The 25158-nt window shown below is 39.4% G+C and overlaps 1 protein-coding gene across 2 annotated transcripts in view; it reads right to left on the bottom strand.

Annotated features, from left to right (window-relative positions):
- Window positions 1-24922, bottom strand: part of BNC2 (basonuclin zinc finger protein 2) — a 265452-nt gene extending 240530 nt beyond the window's left edge. The window contains exons 1-2 of one of the 2 annotated variants that reach the window (XM_080921327.1): window positions 24824-24922; window positions 16010-16210 (exon numbers count right to left, since the gene is read on the bottom strand). In XM_080921327.1, coding sequence (XP_080777453.1) covers window positions 16010-16105 — 96 coding nt within the window. In that variant the 5' untranslated portion in view covers window positions 16106-16210; window positions 24824-24922. The remainder of the gene's footprint in view (window positions 1-16009; window positions 16211-24823) is intronic. The other variant, XM_080921328.1, reaches the window with a different exon arrangement.
- Between the last annotated feature and the right edge of the window lie 236 nt (window positions 24923-25158).

Below are 25158 nucleotides of genomic sequence, written 5' to 3'. Positions count from 1 at the left end.
GCTCTTGGCCATCACTGCTGTCCCTCGCTCCCTCTAATGAGAGCAGATGAATTAGTGCTACGTGACACGATTTGAACAGGGCTGCCTCCTCTTCCCCTCCCCCTATCTTCTCCTTATAGGAGTGACAGCTATGTGGCAAGAGGACGAAAGAGAAATAAAATAAAGAAAAAATTCGGTAAGAGATGACCATTTTTAAAAATAAACCTTAAATGTCTTGTTGAATCTGAAACTAACAGGGCCATTTAATTGTGGAGGTGGGGAAAGGACCGCTACAGAGATCAGGGGAATTATCTGGATATGGTTGATTTGGGTTGTATTAAGCCTGTTTTTTTCACTCCAGGCTAGTTGCAGTATTAGATTGCACTCGTCTAATTAAAATGGAATTTACATCCACTTAAAACATTTTTTTAAAGGTCTGGAGAATGGGTCAACTACAAAAAAATGAAGTGATCATTAATGTAAGACAAGTATACACACATATACATATGTACACACATATACATATATACATATATATATCACTATGTCTTGTTTTCAAACATTATTATTATTGTGTCTGAATTCAGTGCTAGCCATTCTATTTAAAAAATGTCTGGCTTCCTGCCCTTTATTGTTGAATTGATGCAACAAAAATGATTTAAGCACTGATTTTGTTTCCTCATTTTGGGGAGGGACTATATTTTGCTCTTGTGATGCTTGTCTAGCTCTGTAAGAAACAGGACACTAACGTAAGACAAAGGCCTGAGACTCTGTTCTATCCAAGGCTCAGAAGACTAATTTAAGGAATTTTCCAAATCATCACCTCCTCATTTTGACACTAAAGGAGTAACTTTAAATGTCTACATGACTTGCCCAATTCAACGCAAACCCTGAAACCAGGGAGGAGAAGCTGACCTGGCTAATCAAACATCTGAGGAAATAATCGCCCTCAAATGGAGATGCATATTCAAAAGCAACTAATGGTGTCACAGGCACCTCATCACGTAGGTCTTTACTTGCTTTCGGGTAAAAGCCCAGGTAAAGATGTTATCTGTAGAAATTATTGCTGGAGTTGTGAACCCACCTTCAGTTAAAGCAGGCAAACCAAAGCTGTTTCACCTGCAGTCCCTCCTAAGTAGACTGACTGATCATGGAATTCTTTTTAAATTCTGGTTATAATTTAAGTAGTATTTTAGCAAGCAAACTGCTAAACTTAACAACATGAAAAGATATATGGCAGCTACTTATACACTATGTGTAAAGAAAAAAATAATCTAATCTTGAAAATATAGCTTCTCCATTTGATATTTTCGAGAAATAATACATAAAAAAATAATACTTATGTAAAAAACAATTTTCCCTTACAACAAGCAAAGCCCAAAAGATAGTGTGCTTGAAGACAAACTGTAAATAAGTTTTTAAAATTTGTGAATTTTAAAGCTTGCTGAAACATCAACATTTCTAGACCAAAAGGAAACTTTGAAATGAGAATGGTTTAAAAGTATTTTCACACAAGCAAAGCAACATACTACATACATAAAAGCTCTGCATATATTATCCATCCTGTGGACAAAGCACTGGCATTTTAATATCATTAAGATTCCTTCAAAAATGCACTTGAGACAGCTTGTGAATGGGCTCTCTATCAGGTGTTTAAAAGAACTAAGTAAGATAGTTTAGTATTCTGGGAAAGCCACACCGTCTAATACATCCAGTTAACTGCTGCAGGGGCATTATCATCACCCAACAACAAATGGCAGTGCATCCTGCCAATAGCTTGAGGGTGACCTTTGCGATGATGCTGACTACTCCGTCAAGTTCCATCTCTCAGATGCAAGGTATAGACAGGAACAGTTTATAAGCTGAGGTAGAAACGGAAAACCAGAGGGCTCCAAGGTGACCACTTTTACCACTCAAAACAGAAGGCCTTCCATTCCCTGAGAAGAGAGGGACACTGAGATAAGGCTGAGCAATCCCTGGGCTTCCTCTAATCATTAGCCTTATATAGTGGGAAACATCAACCAAACAACTTCACAGGTTTCTTTTAGGCCCCAGCTACACTTCTGTGAAATCCCAACAGGAGTGGGGTGGGAGAGGTTGAGGAGTGAGGTGCAGAGTAAATTTCAAAGACATGAGATCTAGGATCAAGGGGAGAAGAAAAAGCTAATGATATGGCTTCAGAACATTAAATCGATTATAACCTATTTTTTTTCCATTTTTATAATTTTATTTACTTATTTATTTTAAGTATACTGTAGTTGTCTTCAGACATACCAGAAGAGGGCATCAGACCCCATCACAGATGGTTGTGAGCCACCATGTGGTTGCTGGGATTTGAATTCAGGACCTCTGGAAGAGAAGTCAGTGCTCTTAACTGCTAAGCCATCTCTCTAGCCCATGACCTATTTTCACACATTTGGTAGTCTAACCACACTACCAAAAGGATCTGTCTTCATAATTCAAGAGGGCAGCAACAATAAATGGGTCGGGAGAAAGGAGTCTGTAAGGAACTGAGAAGTTTTAAGTGTCACCTGGTGATCATCAGCCATGAAAAGACAGGTTTTGATGCAAAAAAGAAAAGGAGGAAAAAAAACAGTTAACTGTGACTATGGCAAAGTGACATGCTTAAACTTGATATTCTCTTAGGGATGCGCAGGCTTTGAAGCTCATAATAAACCTAAAATGGTTCTGTGGAATGTTAAGTCTTAATGTAGAAGGTTGGTGCCACTGTCATGCCTACACAGAAACATGACAACTTGGAAGTAGCTGCATTAACAGCTCCAGGGCATGCGGAACAGAAAGTGTGCCCTTTGATTGTATGCATTTTATGGAGAGATCTACTTTGAACTGTAAAAGACAGCTGCATTGGGCTCCTGCCTAGTCAACACAGCTAAATATGACACCATGCCTTTCTCAGAGAGAAAGGATGGCTTTAAACACCCTAGCACAGGTAATGAAAAAAATTATTTATCAAACATTCAACACAAATGTTACTTTCTAAAACCCAGACTACCAAAAGGGGTGTGTCGCCTTCTCTCCCAATTGTTCTCTTTGCCATCCAAGTATTAAAGTTCTCCCCTCCCCCTGTATTAAAGATACTTACTCTAATTCTCGGTCATAAGGTTTCTGAAAGTGCTAGTCACAGCTGTGTTGATATGAACTTGTAGAGCATCCCACCCTCTTTCCAACACGCTGACAGATACTTCATCGCAAGCGGCAACTTCTCTTGACTTGAGACACGTGACTGGCTAGAAGACTGGTATGCTAGCATCGGGCCTGTGCTCCAGTCCATGCCTTTTTCTGAAGTTTTGGAAGCCACTTAAGAGCCTGTTGTGTTTCCTACAGAGAAGGCCCCCGACTCTGACAAGATACAGAGATCAACAATACCCAGGGCAGAACCCTATGCACACCTTGGTCCCATTTGCAAACCATCTTAACAAGATGCTTTTTTTCCTGTTCCCACGAAAATCAATAACAGGATGACCTTCAATTTGAAATCCAAACCAATTAATTACCTGTTCTGTTGAAAATGCTGATATCTGATTTGCCTGGAGAATTTCAATTATGAGTAGCTTATTTGTTTTAAAGAGCCCCTTCAAAAAGTATAGGCTGACGTTGAAAACCTCAGCTTATACAATATAAATGATGTTTTCCTCGAAGCAGGGATATACTATTGGCCTTGCACGAATTAGTATGGGGAAGTTTTCCCCTTGTGGTCCATCTCCTCCTCGTGACATCATAATCAATGGGACTGGTAAATTATAGCAATCCCACAAAGATTCAGGGCCAAGAATTCACTGCTGAAGGTGAGGTGAAAAGCTCTTTATACCTGAATTCAGCTTTTCATCTGTATCAATTACTGATACAAATCATGAGATTCTTTTCAGAATCTAGGAATTTTCTATTTCTCTCTAACTCTAAAAACCTTATATCTCTACTTATATTTAAGTAATTATATTATTTTATTCTGTCCATAACTCTTTGAATAGGATTATAAGAAAAAGGCTATACATCAAAATAAGTAAAAGCAGAAATATATTTACTAAACTTACTTGTTTTAATTGCAGGAGAAAAAAAAATGAACTCAATTCATTCCAGTGGGTAATTCCCACAATGAATGATCACACGCAATGAAACTATTATCTCCATCCATTAAAATATTATCTAAACCAGAGGTTTCTCTCTGGCAGCCAGTGGCGGAATACAGCCTGCAGATAGATGAGCTTCGTTTGGACCACACAGTTTTTTAAATATTTGAAAATGTTGCCAAGATTTCAAAATCATGAGATTTCACATAAAAATTGTGTTTCTGGCTTCTCATTAAAGGGAAAAATAAAAAGGTGGTCTGGCATCCAGGAGGCCTGCATTCTCACCTGGCAACAATTCTCTGGACACCAGAACTGCCACCTTAGTAGTTAAAGAGATGAGCCTTCTGGTCTACCACAGACCCCACAAACTAGACCAGACCCCCTCCTCTAGCTTAATATTCACTACCTCCACATGGGCATTTTAGGTATCTCCTGACCTTTCGTAACTATTCCAGAATAGCTTAGAGAATTGTTGCCAAGAAAAGAAACAAGTGTTCTAAAACAGATATTTAAATATTTTCCATGAGTTTATGTAATGAATGACAAAGAATGCAAACTTCCAAATATAACTGTTCCAGTTATAAATACTATGAAGTAAAGAAAACTTAATTTCATAACTTAAAACAAAATCTAAGTAGTAAATTTCAAATATACAACCTACTCTAATACAGACTTTTACATGGGTTTTCCAATAAACTCCATTCATTCTTCCTTGCAGCCTCGAAAGGATGCTCATACAAACTGCAACTCAGCTCTACATGCACCAGATCCTTCACTTGCTAATATTTTTATACTTCCTTGCTAGAGGTATCATGTACATCCCAGTAAAAAAAATGGACCCTAATATAAAAATATTATATATCTTTAAGCTACATTTTAAAAATCAACATTAATACCATAGCACATGCTAATCTTTACTAGGCCTACTTGTATGGCAACATTTGATAATACACTGATATAGTCATCACTGAGGGCTCAAATCGTCATGACATATCCATTTTAAAATGGCTATTACATAAAGAAGATTTCTATGACAAAGTCACCATGCATAGCTCTAACCTTTGGCTTTTGTATTTAACTGGAAATATGTGCAAATACTTGTTTACAGTTCATAACTTACAATCAACCATAACATCTCAGCATTTAAACCTATTAGTGAATTTTACAGACAAATTTAAATGCCCTACTTATCACTTTATCCAGCCATATTAAAAACAGGTTATCTCTAATTAATTACTGTAGCCAAGAAAAACTCAGATCTCCAAACAGACTTCAGTGTGTATGCTGTGACTGTATCAGAGTGAGGCTTAGATCACCTATAGCATGCTGGCTTATAATCAAGCCACACACGTGAAAGAGTATTTAAATGAGATGTTTCCTCTCTATGAGAAAGATCTTTCTTTCAATTGTCCATGAAGAAACGAATCCTTGAACATACTAAATATACTTCACGGTCAGACTTTAATCCCCGAATTTTCTTGACTGTGAGTAAACCCTACAGCTTGAAACAGTTGACAAAATCATAATGACCACACTGAATTCCTTAACTCCTAGGTGACTAGGAAACAGAAAACAGGCTAAGTCTGGGCACCATGAATGCAGTTTTAGTTGATACCCAAATGGCAGGGAGGCATTCCTTATGGGAAACATTTGTCCTTAATTTCTATTATGTTTGAAATTTAAGCAATTAGAGACAGACACCTGGAACTCGCTTATTAAAGTATCTTTTCTCTCCCCTTTATACTTCTTTTGACATCATTTCTTAAGATGCTTGTTAAATTGATGCTTCATATTAAGGGCCTTGAACCAGTGTTTAGCATTTTCTTCTTTAAAGCACCTTGCTAGAGTGTAGGACTGACCTGATCTCATTTTTAAGTCTATTTAAGTTTCATTTTTTGTAACAATATTCTTTTATAATTAGTGTTGAGCAGTATAAGATTAAAATAATAATTCTAGAAAAGCATTTTCTATGCCATTCCAAAATAGCTTTATAAAGAAAAGACAAAAGAAAAGAGAATCTCCCTTGATGCTCAAAGCTTTCAGGTATCCCTAATGACCCTTCAGGTTCACATCACAATGCATCATAACTGCACATATAATGTCCCAATCTTGATGGGTTTATAATGTACTGTTTTAAAAGATGAAAAATAAACATTGACTAATGAATGTTTAATTTTACTTAATCTTTCGTTGTGGAGAAAAAAAATACTGCTGTCCTTAACTCCCCCTTCCCCCCATTAGTCGCTGATTCCTCCAAAAGGGTGTCCCAGTGCAGGCTCCAGTTAGGGTAATAGGGACATTCTGGTAGCATGCAGAGCAGGCAGGCACAGGAGCATCAGGTTATCAGAATCTTCGGAGGCCAGGGGCCCTTGCTTTATTAAGAAATTGTATAGAGTAGCTATTTACCCAAAGTCAGAGCAGCCAACTTCTTGCTTTCAACAAAAGAGTGTTTTTAATATAATGAACATCCAGACTTCTCTGGTCATGAGAGAACCTGGAATACATTATACATGCGCGAATGTGGCCTGGATGTAGGGCATGGGATGTGCTTCCTATCAACAGATTAGCACTTCATTTCCATTACTCTAATCTCACCACAGGCTGTGAACACTTTCTTTTTCTTATTTGAACAACAATGGTGCATGAAAAACCGAGCTGACAGGCAGGCTGGGTTCATTAAATGCACAAGGCCTTTATTCCCATAACACATCTCACCTGTATGAAGCCGGGGCTCTGGTTTCCAGGCTGCTACTGAAACAAGCCCTCCCAGATGTTGGACTTCTGACACTTCCTATCTGCTTTTCTGCATAACTTACAATAAAGATCACAAATAAGGCAAAAATGAGAAAACTCCTCTCCGTCATACACTGGTTAGCACACAACAGCACTGGCAACATATTTTAAGATTCACTCTCTCCCATGATTACTTGCCAAAGGTCTTCAGCAGAACAAGGCAAGGTAGCTGTTAAGGAAAAAGACAAGACACCACAGGTGCGAGAGTTCATGTCTCAATGCGGTGTTTCTTTCTTAGTTTAATTTTTATCTGGAAATTAAAACTTAAAAACGTGACAAGTGCTTCTAGAAAACTGCTGTTCTTTGGCTGGTGAAAATGGCAATTCAGAAAACAAGAAAACAATCAATGACGCCTACCTTCATTTAAAAAGCTAGACTCCTTCCTCTGAGGCTAGGCTCTTACGTTTACCCACTGCACAGGAGAAAGAAGGCATGCTTAGAAACACCAAGTTATATAATCTAAGGCACCGTCCTATCCCTAGAGTAGGGATGCTTGTTTGTGGCGGTCCTTCTGTATGTAAACTCATGCACTCCTTGCATTTGAGGCAGCTATTCATAAATCCCCAACATTCGCAAAACAAATCTTCTAAATGCCTTCAACTAGACAATCTAACAGTCCTCCACTGCCTGTGTGTCTACATATCATGTAGCATAAAGTACGAGTGCATAGCAATACTGGATTTGTAACATTTTCTATAGAAAAGCAATAAGAGCGTGTCCCCAAGGTCCAGAGCAGGACTTCAGTTTCAGTTCTATCTGAAACTATATATATATGAAGAAAAGAACAAAACAAAACAGTATTACATGATGTCCTAGTAACCTAGCTGCGTGTACATTAGGTTGGACAGGATGCTTGCAGGCATCACTAAAGGAAAACCCTCATAAATATACTTAGACTGTCACAGTATCTTACAAAGCAGCAACCCTGGTCCTCTGTCCCCTGAACTGGCAGAGGACACATCGGTGGGAAGTTTTCTTTGCTCATGCCTAATCAGGTGTCCCACACAGCCATCCTAATGGCATACCTCAATGATATCTTCCTTGCTTTTAATGGTAATGGAAAGAGAGAACAAACGTTATTAAAACTCTGCTAATGGAGGTTCTCATTTTAATATTAGTTTTGCTATTATGTTAAGCCAGCTGAAAGTAATTATTTTTGTCAGGTAAAATACTCATTATCCTGAAGTTTTTCTTTTCAAACCCCCCAATTCAGACACAATGAACATCAAATGTAAATCTTAAAGAACTGCCTGGAGAACCAACCTTAGTAAAGTTGAAAAAAATCCATGGCAAGTCGCACACAAGCACACAGGTAAATACCAGAAGCCTTCTCTCTCCAATTTACAAGATTTTTTTTTAATTCTTGTTTTTTTAAACAATCTCCATGCCTTTTTAAGACAATGGGTTAAATTTGAAACAGTGATGAATCCCCACATGGTATGTAGGACACATGTTTTAAATATGTTTCCTAATAGCATGTTCATACTGGCCCTGCTATCATTTCAATTGTTCCCTTCAATGTCTGAGCTCTGATTTGCTGCAGTGTACCTCGGTCACATCTCCTGATGGTCACCCTGTTCCTTATACCTTTTCTTTCTTCTAAGAAGATATCCTTCTGTGATGTTAATTCCAAGTATATTACATGACAAATCTAAGAACAGCGCCTAAAGTAAAGAAGGCACATTTTCTTTTGCCTCAGTCTTTCTCATACAGGTTAAGGGTCAGTCAAACTGAACATCTATCAGTAGCACTTCTGAGTGACAAGTCTGTGGCCACCCCTGATTTAATAGACTCATGTGTAGTTAAAACAAGGAGCCCTGTCACGGACAGGTATGTAAGGATGGCACCACATTCCCGAACTTATCATAATGACAGATAGGCAAAAAGATACCTGATTCAATGGTTGTTATTTTCAAACACATTTTAATTCTTTTGCACTAACCAAAAAAAAAAAGGCCATCAAAATGAGGAAGCTATTGTATAATGATAGGGACAAAGGTAGAAGAGAGAAATAAAGCATATGAAAAAGGAAACAGGAAGTAAGAACAAACTAACCTTGTACTGAGGCCATTAAGTATATGTCTATCAGCCAAACAGGAACAAGAGTCATAACTCAACACCCCTCTCTGACACAAACACTGAAGATGGCAGCAAAGTAACATCACAGTCCCTAAGGATGGGTAAATAAGATGTCAGCCTTGCTCAGGAGAGTCGGGGATTTCAGTGAGTAACTTCCTACACTTCAACATTATTCTTCCTTTACAGAGAGAAATGTAAAACTGAAGGGTTTAATTAAAGAAAGACAAAAGGATATTATGCTGTTGTTAAAGGATCAATTCTTTTTCTTAATTAGAATGATGATTAATAAGCCAAGAATCTGATTTGTAAACTCCCTGGTTTGAGTAATGCATTGTTTCACGTAGTATGCACATCGAAGAGCGCTCTGACTGCAGAAAGACATCTCATCTCCGCACTCCATGGCAAGAAATGCTGTTTGCTGTGTCCCATCGAGAGGACACAGTACTCTGTCCTCACCCAAGTCAGGTGCAGTCATAAACGTCTCACAGGAGGGTGGAGTGTACACTGTGAAATTTGTGAGGGTTCCTACAGGGTAGGTACAAATTAAAATCAATACTGTTATTTCTCTCTGATTCTCTAAACTTCCTTTTCAGCCCGGGAAGGAAGATGCTGTACAAGTCAGGCTCAGGGGAATGTGGGCTGCACTCGCAGTTCCAACACCATCTTAGTGATGTCATCAGCACATCTTCACCAGCCTATCGTCTACAGGATACTCCTTCTGCTACTTACTTTGTATATACAACAGGACCTGAAGTTGCTGTTCCTTCTCTGCCCCTCTTCCTTTACTTCTCTTAAGCTTATTAGAAGTCAAAGTTCCTTGAGAGGGTATTTGACTCCCCTTTGCCTCCAATCCCAGGTGCTTCAGGGGATGAGGAGAGCCTAGCAAAATGTGGATGCCAGCTGCTCTTCTGAAAGTAAGAATGGCATCAGCTTTGGCAGATGTGGTGACATCAATCATTTCCTACGACCCCAAACGCTCTCTGGCCAAAGCCTGGAGAACAGTGGTTAGCGATTAGTAACCGTGTATATGAAAGGCACAAGCAGATCTGCACACGGAGCAGAACTTATGCCTCTATACACATCACACTAGACTCCAAACCTTCCAAAGGAAAGAACTCCTGGGACCATTATATCCCGTGTTCTTTCAACAACAACGAACAGTGAGTTCTAGAGAAAATGACCTTCACTGAAAAAGATGTCCCACAATTCACTGATTCCGATTTCCTTACTGCAGAGTTCTCTCTATATTCTGAGAGAGAGGAGTTCACACCTAAAACAATTTAACCACTGCAGTTCACGTATAAGTACAGGGTAACGCAAGCTCCAATTTCCTCTCCTTCTACTGAGATATACACATTCTAGTCCAAACTACCAAGTTAGTGAATTACCTACATGTGCTAATTTAAGTCTGACCACAGCGGTGCCTACTGTGCTTCCCTTTAAATAAGTGTGTGCAGTGTGTAAGCTGGGAAGGAAGAAGTCCTAGGCTTTTGTTTTCCACTGAAGTCTGTGCTGCCATCTCGCTATCTGTAACAGGCTGTTCCTTTGGACTCACTCCTGTGTCACCGTGACCTGGCAAACTCGAATGCCTTCACTTTCACTGAATCCTTGCAATCCTGCCCTGGCTGCGGCCCATTCACGCTTGTCCCAACTTCCCAGAGATGCCTTGCTCAGCATCTAATTAGTAATGAAGGAATTGACATGGCTCTATTCCTGCCATAGGCATAGGAAGCTATGCTGTGGTGGAAGCCTAAGTCTGTCCTGTGACATTAATGGATTTTTAGAAAGCCACTTGGTTGCAGGTAACAGGAAGATTGAAAAAAATAATAATTTCAAAGTGATCCCCAAATATGCTTAAATTCATTTTAAGTGCTAGATGTTGAAAATAAGCTTGAAATTTGTGAGTTTCTACATGTATATACACCTAAGAATCTATTTGTGCATGCTTTGTTACAGTAACACACATGTGGGATATCATACATTTGTGGCCTACTACATCCCCATTTCCTTATTCAGTCAGTGCACAGAGCTGTTAAGTGAAGTCTGCAGGTTAATACAAAGTTGGAAGTAAAGGCTGGCACACAGGCCCTCACCTCTTTACTACAGTTTCCAATCCAATACTACTATGACAAGCATCCAAATATTCCTACTCGTGTGCTACAATATTAAAATGAATGTCAAGGATTACATTTCAATTTCAGTATGTACCTATCATTAACATTTCAAAATAAAGCACATCAACTTTCAAGTTAAAGGAACTAAAACGGAAGCTAAAACTACCTCCAAATGTAAACACTTATTTTAACATGGGGGTAAGTTTCACCGAGTTCATCCTTTTTAAGTAAGACATGATTACCCAAATACTCCAACTGTAAGAAGGAGATCTGAAAAGGGGAGAAAGAAAAAACAGAGGGAAACCTAGAAATGACTGCTGCCCCACAATGAAAGTCATTTTCGAAGACCAATAACTATCAACTACTTTACTCGTGGCTCTGATTTGGTAAGACTTCATCCTCGTAAAAGGGATGTCTAGTTTTGAGGAGAAGTTTAGAATAAAAACATATTACACGAACTACAAAGAACAACCAAGTCACAGCACACAGTCCAGAGAACTGACAGACAAGAAATGCTTTATGTGAGTCTTTAAACTTGTTAGAGATGTTCAAATTATTTTTGGAGGGTTAGAAACCAGAAAACACACACACACACACACACATCATTTTCATTTTAACTACAAATCCTGTGACTGAGTTTGTCCTTACAACTTGAAAGTAGTAAAAGACTACTGGAAGAAAAATTTGTATTGAGCACTCTGGCAAATGAATTCCAAAAATGCTGTTATGCATTCTTATGTATCTTCTAGCCATTTCTCAGAGAAGTACTAGGTTTTATACTAGTCAAAAAGTTTACTCCGTCATATCTCTGGTGAGCAGATTGTCTGGTATTAATGTAAATCACTGATTTAATTTTTATCTTTCTCGATTTGTCCCTCACCTACCTAGGAAATGATTTCTCTGGTGATAACTAACACATCATGCTAATGAGAGAATCTAATACACAATAGAAAAATGTCACTACTAATAATATTTGCATGGAGTTAAATAAAGCAACTGTAAGAGAATGTCAGACAGTTGTTCTTTAATAAGACACAGTTTCACAATGAAATTATGTTGTTAATTTTGTTACATCATTGGGTGAATCCTAAATTACTCCATAATGATGCGCAGCGTCATTTATAATTCTAACTTAGCATTTCAGTCTACTCTGAAAAGATACCTTATTAAGGGATCTGCATTTTATTTGTAACAGGCTAAGTATACCTGAGCCAGAATAAAAGGGATAAACACCTCTGGGAATCTGGGAAAGTACACTATCACCCTTGCCTGTATGGTGTCATTTCTTAAAAAGATTTCAAGTAGAATGAACTATACCCTCTCCTGAGGGAAGCTATAAGGATTTTATGTGCTACTTTCTCAAATACACAAACATGTACAAAATATGTAGAAAAACCAGCTTTCAAAGTCTGATAGAATAAAAAAAAGAAAAACCTTCCCAAAGCAAGCTCCTTTCTCCATACCACCTCCCCACTTGTCCTTTTAACAATCCCTTATAAGACTGTTCTGAGACAAGTAACACTTGCGGCTTTAGGAGATAAGGGAGAAGAGAAAATGGTTTTGGACATTATCAATTCCTATCTGAATCCAGAACTCTCTATTACAAAAGTAAGCAGCTACACCTTCCGAGGTTCTCAAGTATCTGTCTACAAGAGAATATTATTTTTTCAAGACAACAGCAAAAACAACAAATCACTCTGTGATGTTAGAGAAAACAGTGTAAGGTAGGGAAATGAAATCAGGAAGTCCCACTCAAAGCTTTCAGAGGGGCAGACTTAACTACACCGAGTCTGAGTCAAATCATGTGTATTAGACAAAAGCAAAGACCTACAGTTAAGAAAATATAACTTCATTCAGGGGAAATGCAAGACCCAGATTGTTTCCTGCCCCTTGCTAGCTTACCTTTAGAAGACACAGACCTAGAGTATTAGTGTTCAACAGTCATTCCCAAGCAAACGTTTTCTATAGCTAACACCACGTGTGGTGAGTTCTCTACAGCTCAGTCTTTAAACGTCTTATACTGGCTCTACTCGTAAATCTTGTCCAGATCTCAACGAGGTAGTCAAGGAAGGTTTAGCTTTTATTCTACTATAGAACACTGTTAAAAAAACTGTATTTAACAGATCTCATTCACCCCATGAGCTAAATTTTTACCTAGAGATTAAAATAATCAAGGAGAAAAGCTGCTTTTTATCCAAAAAATTAGATGTATAGAATTCTGCATACTTGATTAAATTGGAAAAACTTTTTATCTTTAGCAAAAGCTGGCTGAATGTAGGTACTGAAACTACTATTCCTCAAAAATTGTTGGCTTTAAGAGAGAGCATTGCAGGAACTATTATTTTTTTTCTCTCTCTCTCTCTCTCTGTCTGTCTGTCTGTCTCTCTGTCTCTGTCTCTCTCTCTGTCTGTCTCTGTCTCTCTCTCTCTCACATACACACACACACACTGAACCATCACTGATGGTCCTTATACATAAGGAAAACAAACACATTAAGCACGCACTGCACAGACTTCACATTTAGACAGAATTTGAATTTAAGACTACACAATCTGAAATGGCATCTTGAAAGAGAAAAGAAAGCACTGGAGCGCACGCACACACACACACACACACGCACACACACACATACACTCCTCCTTTTGTAGGACTTCCAAAATGCCCAAAGGGTAAATATTTAGTAACTGTAACAGTAAATGTGAGGCTAAACATCACTAACAATACCAAAATAACAACAACAACAAAAAAGAAACTACAGGAAAATGGTCTAATCCCAATACTTTTTAAGGCTGTGACTTTCATCCTTTGTCACAGTGTCTGTGCCATAATCTGTTCATCACACATAAATGCCTTCCCTGTGTCTTCATTCTCCTCACAGGCACTGATGCTCAGCACACGCATGCATTCATACAGGTGCACACTAAGCAGATCTCCCACAAACAGGCACACAGAAAACATTGCGATGGGCTGACTATACAAGTTTCTCTATGAGAAATTTAAATTATTTTCCTAATTCTGACCTGTTTTTTTGTGTAATTTGCTTTTATTTCTTTTAATCCTAAATGTTTTTCACCACTTAAGGTCTCCTTAGATGCAAATCTACTTGCAAATGGGCTAGTGCCAGAGCAGCAATCTAACACCATCTATGTGGTTCAATAGCCATTTATCAATTGATCATTATCTCTGTTTTATTAACTCTTTTTTCACTAGAGGGAAACCCTAAAGCAATCTAACCCTTCAAAGCATGCATGTTCATGAACACTCCACTAAACTCAAGGAGAACCCGGATCGGTAATACCTACATTTTAAAGTGGGACACGAGTTATTAGGTTCTAAGGTTAGTGAAAACACACTCTGTTCCAACCACAAGAGAGCCACCCAGACAGGAAGGTGCTTCAGAAAAACACCTCTCAAAGCTTTCTGCAGAGACAAGGAGCATCTCTGTCAGACAAGAAAGGAACTTTTCAGGAAATAAAATAAAATTTAAAAAAAAAAGGACTACACTTAAAGAGTTGCTTACTGGGTTTATGTTGATTGCATTTAAATCCCAGCTTACTGGATCAGCAGTTATCAGGGTCCCTCTACAGGATGTCAAAATACACCTTATTCAAATAAATTTCTCCTATCTAAAACCGCTTGATAAAAACTGTTTACCAATTGTTACAAGTGCCGGGCTTTCTGCACTCTGTTTGGTAAAATGTTAGTTCTAAACTTGTGACAGTTTACAGCTTTGAAAATTGCTGTCTTTATTTCATTATATAACATCTAAAAATCTACCCCAAAGTCTTCAATTTCCGCAAACTCCTACAATACGAAAGAGGTCTATTAAATAGCAGTTGCAGTATTTTAGACGAGTAGGGCAAGACCAATATTTAAACAACTGCCATCACTTAACATCCCAGCGTATTTGTCAGTACTACTTTGGTCCTGCGTGGATGATAAACTAACTCATGCTTTGTAAGGGTTTGGGGTAGGCTTCTGAAAAGCAAGACGTGTCTAGGAGGGAGGCACCAGGGAACTTCCCTCCCTCACTTGAGCACAGTCCAAGAGGAAAGTTTCTGGGTTGTTTCCCCTTTGCTTCCTCTTACCCTCGCTCCCCCGCGGAGCCGCAGAGCCAGCGATTGTGCAAGAGGAGCCCGGCGCGCAGGGCGCAAATCACCGAGCGCTTGGTACGGGCGGCTGCGGGTGATTAATTATCCGTCCGCTGGCCTGGCGCTCTCCGGGCGGCTCTCCCGGCAGGGCAGCAGCCGAGCTGTCGGCGGCGGCCGAGCGAGAAGCGGCTCTGGGAGAAGGCAGGGGCCGCGCCGAGTGTGAGTGCACCGCGCCGGGCGCGGGCGGCGGGCGGGCGGCGAGCCGAGCGGCTGTGCGGCGGCCAGGGGAGCGCGGGGAGAGTGAAGCCACCGAGAGCCGGAACGGAGGCCGAGGGTGAGCGGGAGCACAGCCGGCCGCCCTTCGGGTTGACCCGGCCGGCAGGGAAGCCTGCATAGCCTTGCTCAGGTCTGCTGCTCCAGACACCACAAGTCAGACCCGCTGCTGCGAGGGCCCCGCGCTTTATGACTGCTCGGTGTCAAGACTCACTTCGAGACAGCAGACACTCTGATCAAGTCTTTCACATAGTCAGAAAGAGACATTTGTTAAGTAGTGGCTTTTTCTCTTTTTAGCGGGAAACAAAGAAATAAATTAAGGCTTCGCAGGACCCAGGCTGCACACAGTGAAACTTTGCAACAAATGCCTTTGCTTTCTCTAACTTAGATGTCCTTTCCCCTTTTCCTTAAGGAGCCCTTGGGGAAGCCATGAAGTAACACTGCACATTCCAGTAACACAGAAATCACAACATACGGTTTTTTTTTTTTTTTTTTTTGAAATTTCAAAAACATTTAGAAAGAAAAGTAACAGAAGGAAAGGGTACATAACAACTCGAGGTTTCTTTGAAAAAAAAAAATGAAAGTAACTTACCTGTTGGGACATTCTGAATAAGAGGTTGGTATCAGCGTTTTGCCATGTCCCCATGAATCCTGGTTCAGCCGAAGTCGTTCTGGTTCCGAACTGCATGGAGTTGTCAGTACAGACGTCTCTTAAACTCAAGTCTCTTGCCCTCGCTGGCTCTCTGTCTCTCTGTGTGTCTCTTTCTCTCACATCCACTTCTGCCTCTTCTGACTGAAAAGTGAAGGTGGGTTTTTTGAGCTTCTTGGCAGCCAGTAGCAGGAGTATAGTGTAGTTAGGAAGCTGGCTGAACTGTGCATTTCATTTGGGAAGGGGGAGATCTGGGGAGGGAGGGGGGTCAGAGCTTCCTTCGCACCTTCTGCACAGATACCCCTATCATTTATGCATAGATTGTGACTCCCCTAGCTTGCCTTTGCGCGGTTTAACAGCTGCCTGTCAGGTGTGCAGGCAGCACTGGAGACCCAACCATCAGCTTCAAACCCTCAGCCACTGCATGTCATTGGATAGCAGAGCTAGGAGTCAACTGCACTGTTCCACTGTCAGGCACCAAATGACATCCTGCACTAACCTTCTCCAGATACACAGATACACACACACTCATGCGTACTCCGCCACGATCACTGTCCACAAGGCCAGGGAAAGCCAGGGCCCTTCCCTGGGAATTTTCCCCAACAATGCTTTCTGCTGTAACATGTTATATCCAGCACCAGCCTTTCCTTTAACACTTGTAAAACTATGACACTTAAATATTTTTAATTACACTGGAAGCAAGTTAAGTATTCATCTAGAGGAGAACATAAAGTTTGCTCAGTTTGGTTTTTTTTTTTTAATATTAGCTGCCACAAGTCACACCGTAAGGCTAGGCTATTTATAACCACATATAAACTCATAGAGAAAATAATATACAGAGATTTGACCTTATGTTCTAAAGGGTGAACAAGCGTAGCTACCAGTTAAACACGGAAGATAAACAACAAACATATGCAAAAATAAATATATACCACTTAATATCCAGCACCTCAGGCCATTAACTACCAAACTGATGGTTAAGTAAAGAGACCGAAGGCAGAGAAGAAAAAAAAAATGAGTATCTTTTCTTAAAGCTCACAAGCAGAATAAAATCCTTTGTTAAAGTTCTCAGGTAAGGCTTCTACCTCAACCTTTTAAATCATAAAACAGGGCAAAAGATGAAGACAAAAAAATAAGCCTGTCCCATTTCAGGCAAAAAGTAATGCATATAAAAACTCCATTTTTCATTCAGGATCTCTATGGAAAATTCTATAATGTTTCTCTGCCTGGTGAAATATAACCTTGATAGCAGGTCATATTTTTAATTAAACCAGTTTTAAAACAAAACAACCATCTATTAGATAGTGTTTATCTCCCTTATTTATGGAAAAGCAGAACTGAACAAAATCCACTGTACATAAAAACCGTCACTTCAAAATGGAAAGGTAAATTCATGCCATCTCATAAAAGTAGTCAGCAGGAAAAAGCCATCCTTCCTAAACTTAAAACGTAAGGAACATTAATCTTCAACCACTTACAAATACTGAGGACAAATGTAGCACTCTGCTTGCTCCTGCTTAACTAAAGGATAACAATAAACCTTCCTCTCAGAAACAACAAAAGAAACAGAAAAGCGTTCCGATGGCAGCCAGTGTCATTAGTGGGCAATGAGAAAAGATGAGCGAACGCACACTGTGTTGACACAAATGTGCCTTCCCTTCTAGAACTGACATCTCCTGAAAGCTTTTCTGTTAAACTTCCCTCCAGTTCACCACCATTAAGCACAAAAAGTCTCAAAAGAAGCAAATTCAATATCTGAAAGGAGACGCACAAGAACCCAAAGAATTGTTGCCTTAAAATATATTAAGTCCACCTGTGGTCAATAAAAATATTCTTTTGCGGGGGAGGGCGGGAAAAGCCCCTATGAGTCAATTGTCAACGGTGACTGTGCCTTTACTGCTATTACCCACTTAACTCCCTCTAAAATTTGCTAGCCTCTTGATTTCTGAAGTGGCACTCAGTGTCTCAGTCAAGCTGTCTGCTCAGCTCCTGACCTTCCCACTAATGGTTGTTATTTGTGGGAGGCTTAAGGACACTGTCAATAGCAAGCTTCCTCCTCGGTCCACTCGAGCACTGCTGCACCGTGCCTGCCTGTTCTCTCTAGCCTCTTCTGCTCCCTCTCCCTCTCTCCTGGTCCTTCCCCACTCTCCCTCTCCCTCTCCCTCTCCCTCTTCCTATTTTTCCAGCCCCACCCCTTTCTTCTCAGTTCTAAGATCCTCTTCTTTCCCAGGTATACCCCCAACCCCCACACATTCGGGCGTGAGCATGTGCGCGAATACACACACACCACACACACACACACACACACACACACACACACACACACACACACCACAAAAATCAACTGGCATGCAGCAGCAAGCACCTGCAGTAATAGACTCTTTTATTAAAACTGTTATTCTGCAAGACTTGAAATTCCCCATGGATCGGGCCATGTCAAAGCCGATATAATTAACTAGAGGCTCAGCAACGGATCAATTACCAGACAAGCAAGTGATAGTGAAATCAATGAAAGATCATCAGCCACATTATCAGTGTTGCAACTCATTAGGGCAAAACTGAGAAATGTGCTCAATGCGAGCCCAAGCAAGGTGGCATTACAAAACAAAGGGCTAATTTGGAGACCCTGCTGTGAACAATCTGTAACAGAATTAGCCTTTTTTCCCCCTAAACTGCACAGCTCCATAACTAAATGTGACAGACTGAAAGAAGCAGTTTATTAAGACACCAACCCCAAGTTTATTTAGTTCATAAACTCTCTCCTAGAAAATCAATACAGTCTGTACAGGGTTATTAGGTTGACTAGCTAATACATCCAAATCTGCTCTGCCCAGCCAGCCAGCCTCCTCTGACAAAATGCTACCCAGAGTATGCAAACCAGTCTCTCTCAGACTGCAAGTTCTAACTGAACAAGTCAGCAACACAGCCATTACCTAAATATTCCTGTATAACCACACCTTAGAAACATCAGGATAGCCTGGTAAGATTCACAAGAAAACTCACAACAGTTACACAGTTCTAGATGGATTTTAATCAAATTCTTAACAAATTCCTGAAACCAGTTTAAAAAAAAAAAAAAAGAGTAAAAGCTTTGTTATAAGATGCCAGCCCAAAGAGTTAGCCATAGATAAATGTGTTAAAATAAAGCACAAACCTAGAACATTTATTATGCTTTGTAAATTATAAGCTTTAAATCATTCTTTTAATAAATTTTAGAAAATAAAAATCTGACTCCTGTAGAAATTTCCAAAATATGTTATGTGAACTTGCCATTCATTCCCATAGGGAAATGTAGAACCTTGATAGTCTTCTAGCCAGCAAGACTTGAATCATTTTTTTTTAAAGTCTCAGGTCCAAGACAAATAAACAACAAAACCAAGGCACCAAGATATCTTCTAAGGTTTTTCCATTGGCTCTGCACTCTGCAGATTACAGAATAACCCTCTGAAATAATTTGTATCAAGCTGTTTACAACTAGGCCATTGGGATAAACATCGTTTTCGCAATTATTGCTTTCTTGTTTCCTGATTCAAAGTTATGTACTTCAGATTAGGGTATCACAAGTCTGAAAGGTCACCTGTAACGCTCCTCACATTCTCTAAGACCGAGAGCTAGGCTGTGTATGCTGAGAGGTCGCCAATGAGTTCTTAAGGTCCTGAAGAAACTGTAGAACTAGGAGTAAACTGCTCCTCATAACACACAGCAATAATACAGAGAGGGGAGTGGAGGGAGGGAGGGAGAGAGGGGGAGAAAGGGAGGGAGAGAGAGACAGACACACACACACAAACACATACACACACACACATACAGAGATACTGACATATGCACACAGACATACACACAACACTGGAAGACCAGGAGACTGAACAAGGTTAGGGAGAACAGCTTTGGAAATGACTAATGATATTTTAACATTTAAATTAAAAAAAAAAAACAAAACTGTACTATTAATATGCCATCAGTACTGTCAACTGGCTTCAAGATCGTAGACCTTAATTTAAAAAAAAAATAGCTAAAATTGAATTTACAGATGCTACAATTAAATGTTTGCTTTTATCTGGTACATTATCAACCATTTCATCAGTCATGTTTCTAAGTAATATTTTAAAAAGACAAGCATATATACTAACCCTACACTATACCCACACACTTTGGTTAGTAATTAAAAGTTGTAATTACAGGAAATTCGTACTTTTAAAACCCTTTTTTTGCACATAACTACACACTGTGCATGTCTCCTCAATGAGATCCAATTAGTTACAAAAATTTGCATTTCAGTTAGTGTGGGATAACAAGACTACAGGGAGGTGCAGTGCAGTTCCACCAACAGAGGAAGGCAGTGTGCTCTTCCTGTTAGCTCTGTAAGCAGCAATTCCCAGTGACCCCTATAATGTTACTATGTTTTTAATATTTTATCATGAGGTGGATCTGGGCCTTTCCTTCTATTTTCTCAAAAGCTATACATTGAAGCAAAAGTTACTCACAATTACTGAACAACTACACCAAAGGATGCTGTTTCGAATATACTTTTGGAGTAGACTATTTTGTTTTTTGTGTTGCTGTTTGTTTGTTTGTTTGTTTAAGAAGATATAACCTGTCATAGATTGGTAGGTACACAGACAGACAGACAGACGGATAAGGTCTCACCATTTAAACCTGGCTGGCCTGGAACTCACTTTGTAGACCAGGTTGATTTCAAGAGCTCTGCCTGCCTCTGCCTCTTTAGTGCTAGGTTTCAGGGTATGCTCCACCGTGCACAGCTTCACTTTTCTTCTTTGTATTTAATTTTTTATTCAGGGCTTTTATAAAGTCACTCTGTGACTGGGAACACAAAAGCTTGGTAAAGGTCATGATTCTGTGCTAAGATACTTAGCCATTGCACCGTGAAAGCACTTGAAGGGTTTCTTCTTTTTTGTTCTTTTTCCCTTCTTTCTTTTCCCCCTAGCTATGACTACAACAATGTAAATCCTGAGCAAATATAAAATAAATGTATGGTTTGTGTACATAATTTAAGGACATTAAGAAGCCCAGGACTTCTGATGGCTTATAGAGCCATACCTGTGATTCCCGGGACTCAGTTCAGCAGCTGTTAGCAGACTCTGTAATCTGTAATGACAGTGTCCTGGCCTTTGCTCTTCTTTTAGTCACAATTCACTTCCAAAGCTTGGTCAAGTACAGAGCTGGGTTAAAGATCAGTGGTTTTTCATGTGACACACGCTGGTATTCATCTAATGGCTTGTCAAGACAAAACTGTCCCTGTTCTTGCCAAAATAATAAAAGTGACGCTCCACATCGCCTGACAATCAGTCCTTCCTCATGGTGAAACAACTCGAGCTTTCTGTAACTCATTTATTTCAAAAAAAAAAAAAATGCTGACTGGCTATCTGATCTCAGTGTACAGAACCAGGCTGTCAAATGTCTCCGTTCCCTTCCTTAATGTTTTCCCTCTCAGAAAACTAAGCAACATGTAAACTAGTCACCAATCGAACGCAACTTTAATCTATTAAACTGATGCTAAAGCTTAGGCCCCTAATGCATTAAGGCACATAACTTAATATATGCAAATTATGCAGGAGCAGCAGGCTGGGCTCAGTCACAGAGGTGGGGCAGGCAATTGAGGAAATGTCATTTTTCTTCAGAACAAAGTGTAGGACTTGCTTTGCAACATCTGTTGGTCTGTGTGAAATGTTAACAGATGTCTTAAGTGAAAAAAAAAAAAGAAGAAAGAATTAATAAAGGAAAACTCCTCTGAACAGATAATCCACCCAAATTTCCATATTCTTAAGGAAAAAAGTTGACAGCAGCCTTTTTCCCTCATGCAGTCCCTACTCTATTTATGTGCCGTTTCATTTCCTACACAAAGTTAAGGAAGGACAATTTGACTCGATATAAAGAAAAGAGTACATCAGTTTATTAGAGGACTGAGCCACGCATGTATGTGGCATTCTAAAGAATGACTAAGGAACAGGGGAGAGGAGGGGGATGTGGGGGGAGGGGGAGGGGAATGTGGGGAAGGGGAATGTGGGGGTGGGGGGTGTGGGGGAGGGGGGAGGTACATAGTGATTCCAACTTTTAATCCCAGCACTTGACAGGCAGAAGCAGGCAGACCTCTGCATCTGAGGCAAGTTTGATCTGCACAGTGAGTTTCAAAGCAGACAGGAGCAAGGTCCTATTTTTAAAAATCAAATGAGTCATGCACAGAAAAAACTCAATGTAACCAAGTGTCATGTGTAAATGATATAAACTATGCAGTCTATTGCTTTTTCTATTAAAATCTTTAAAAAAAAAGAATTTGGGTTTAGCTGCCATAAATTAGCTAATTCAAAATTAGCTTAAAGGATCTTTATGAAAAGGAGAAGAAAAAAAATTCATGTGATCATCTTTTTGGTATCTCAATCCTGACCCTCCTTCTCTAAGAGTCTGTGTTAGAATTCACATGTTCCTTCTTATTTATAATATTCACACACACACACACACACACACACACACACACACTCACACTCACACATACACACAAATGCCAAATGGTTTTGACAACCTGAGTTGAATATTTAAACATATACAGCCTGAAGGTTTCAGGAAACAAGTTTATGACCCGATTTTTAAACAGGTGCACCCATATCTTCATTTTTAGTTAGTTTTCTGCCACACCATTATGGATACACTAAATACTCAGAATCTAACTCACAAGAACACCAACCATGTCAGTGCACACGACAGAAATAATAACCTCTATGCACTAAGAGAAAAGCAGTGACCAACACCGGAGAGAAAACTTTATGCATTAAAAACATTGTTATGTGTACAGAAAAGAAGCACAAGCTCCCTAAGGTTCACTTCAAACAGTGACATCAACATTCCCCTTAGAAAAATATTGCCTAAAAGTGTTACCCAAAAGGAGAGAAATTACTCCAAGTAACACTTGTCTAATTTGATTGAGGTGTGGAGTCTATAGGCACCCCAGTCAGGGCTGAGCTTCAGAACACACTTCACAGAAACACTCAAATGCTACAGTCGTTGGATACTAAAGCTATGAAAAGGGACAGATGTGGTGGGTGGTAGATCAGGTAGTTTACAAAATGCTAAGGAACGCTGAATCCCTTAAAATCAAGATTCACATTTCAAGAAGGCATCTGCAGTCAGTACAGATCTATGCCTACAAAAGATCAAACATTTTACTATCTTGTTTTGATATAAAAAACTGAAAAATGACTTTAATCTTTTTGTGTGTACAAGTAATGACAAAAGCTTTCTTACTACCACAAGCTACAGTGGATAGTCTTTGAGAAAATCTTCTTACAGAATCAGTGGTGTCTTCCCTTAAGTGACTAGAAGGGTAAAAATAAAAATCAAAAGCAAAAGACAAAAATACCAACAGGCCAGGGCATGGAGGTACACTGGGGAATTACTTTCATATGACCATGAAAGTTGTGGGATTGTACAGATAATATTAATGTTTTTATTTACTTCCTTCTAAAAACTGCAGACTGAGATGCTGGCAGCCCCACTAAAAATGTCACAGTAACAGTTTAAATTACTGTTGAGATTCACTTCTACACCAGGAAACCATGGTACAAGGCTGCACTCATACCTTACAATTACTTAAAAATCTAACACTTTAAAGTTAACACATTAAAACAAGATACAATAAAAATAAGATATGTAATTCTCAAATTTAAAAATATGAATTAAAAAATGGAAATTTGAGAATGCCAAGACCTTTTTAAACACACACAAATGCATACCTGAGCATACATATATTCACAAATACACACAAGCACACACACACATATACATACAAACAAACACATACACATATACTCACAAACATACATATATACATAAACACCCAAAACATAAATACATGCACAAACACATGTATACATACTAATAAACACACACATGCACATACACATATATACATACATGCAAATATATACAAACATACACATACAAATACATATAAGCTCATACACGTGTACACACAAACATAAACCCACACATGCACACAAATGCACATATAAGCCCACACAAATACACATTTAAATAAAAACAATGATGCAAAGAAAATTTGAATGGCTTTTGGATTGCTTTTCAAATTAAAACGTTTTAAATGGGAAGAGTGGAGGCCTTTGCTGTAGGAACCTCAGCTAGTAGCAAGGAGAAAGGAAGCTTCTCAAACACAACTGCACTGTCTGTCCAACCAGATGTCCTGGTTATTCTTACCCTATAAAAACTCATCAGTCTGCTAGTGTGTGTGCACGTGTGTGTGTGTGTGTGTGTGTGTGTGTGTGTGTGTGTATGTGTGCATGCATGTGTGTGTATGCATTTGTGTGTGTGTGTGCATGCATGTGTGTGTTTGTGTGTGCATGTGTGTGACTATAAAACATATGCTATATTTCAATTCTCAAAGATTATTTCCTTTACATATCCATTTAAAAAACGGCGACCATCACAATAAATCTTCCCTAGAACTGTGTTTAAAACAATAAAAGGGGGGAAGTAGGGGATGAAACAAAAGAAGCCACTTTATCATCATCAAAATCATTCAAAGAACTGCCATAAAATTCTGCTTCCTAGAGTATCTTTCAGGGGTAAAACCTGTTGGTAAGCAAGTCAATGTATGCATTTCCTAACATGCTCATGAATGTAAATGGCAGCAGGGTGGAGCACAGAGGAATTATGGGGGGATGAACCTCAATAGGTTCAAGGAACGTGAGCATATTTCAATGACTTCAATGGGAAAGATCAACATACCTCGAGTTGAGATGGATCCACCCCACAGCATGGGACCTTAAAATGTGCTTGCCAGTCTTGATCACCAAGCCTGCCCTCCGATTTGTAACTGAGGCAATTTGGAGGCGGGGAGGGCACAAAACGTGCCTGTTGAGAGATTAGAAGAGGAGATTATATATCGTCTACAGGTTGGTATTTCACAGAAATCTGGGTTACATCAAGACACTTTATCTTAAAAACTGCAAAAGTAACTTACTTCCCTGACCACACAAATACTTGTAAAAGAGTTAATTACTACAGTTTCTAGTTTCCATTTCCATTAAATATGGGTAACAGGGCAGGGGTACCGGATTCAG

Source organism: Micromys minutus (genome assembly GCF_963924665.1).
Source record: "Micromys minutus genome assembly, chromosome: 9".
In the NCBI taxonomy this organism is placed as follows: domain Eukaryota; kingdom Metazoa; phylum Chordata; class Mammalia; order Rodentia; family Muridae; genus Micromys; species Micromys minutus.
Note: the sequence above shows the minus strand (reverse complement) of the source record. Positions and strands in the feature narration are given on the sequence as shown.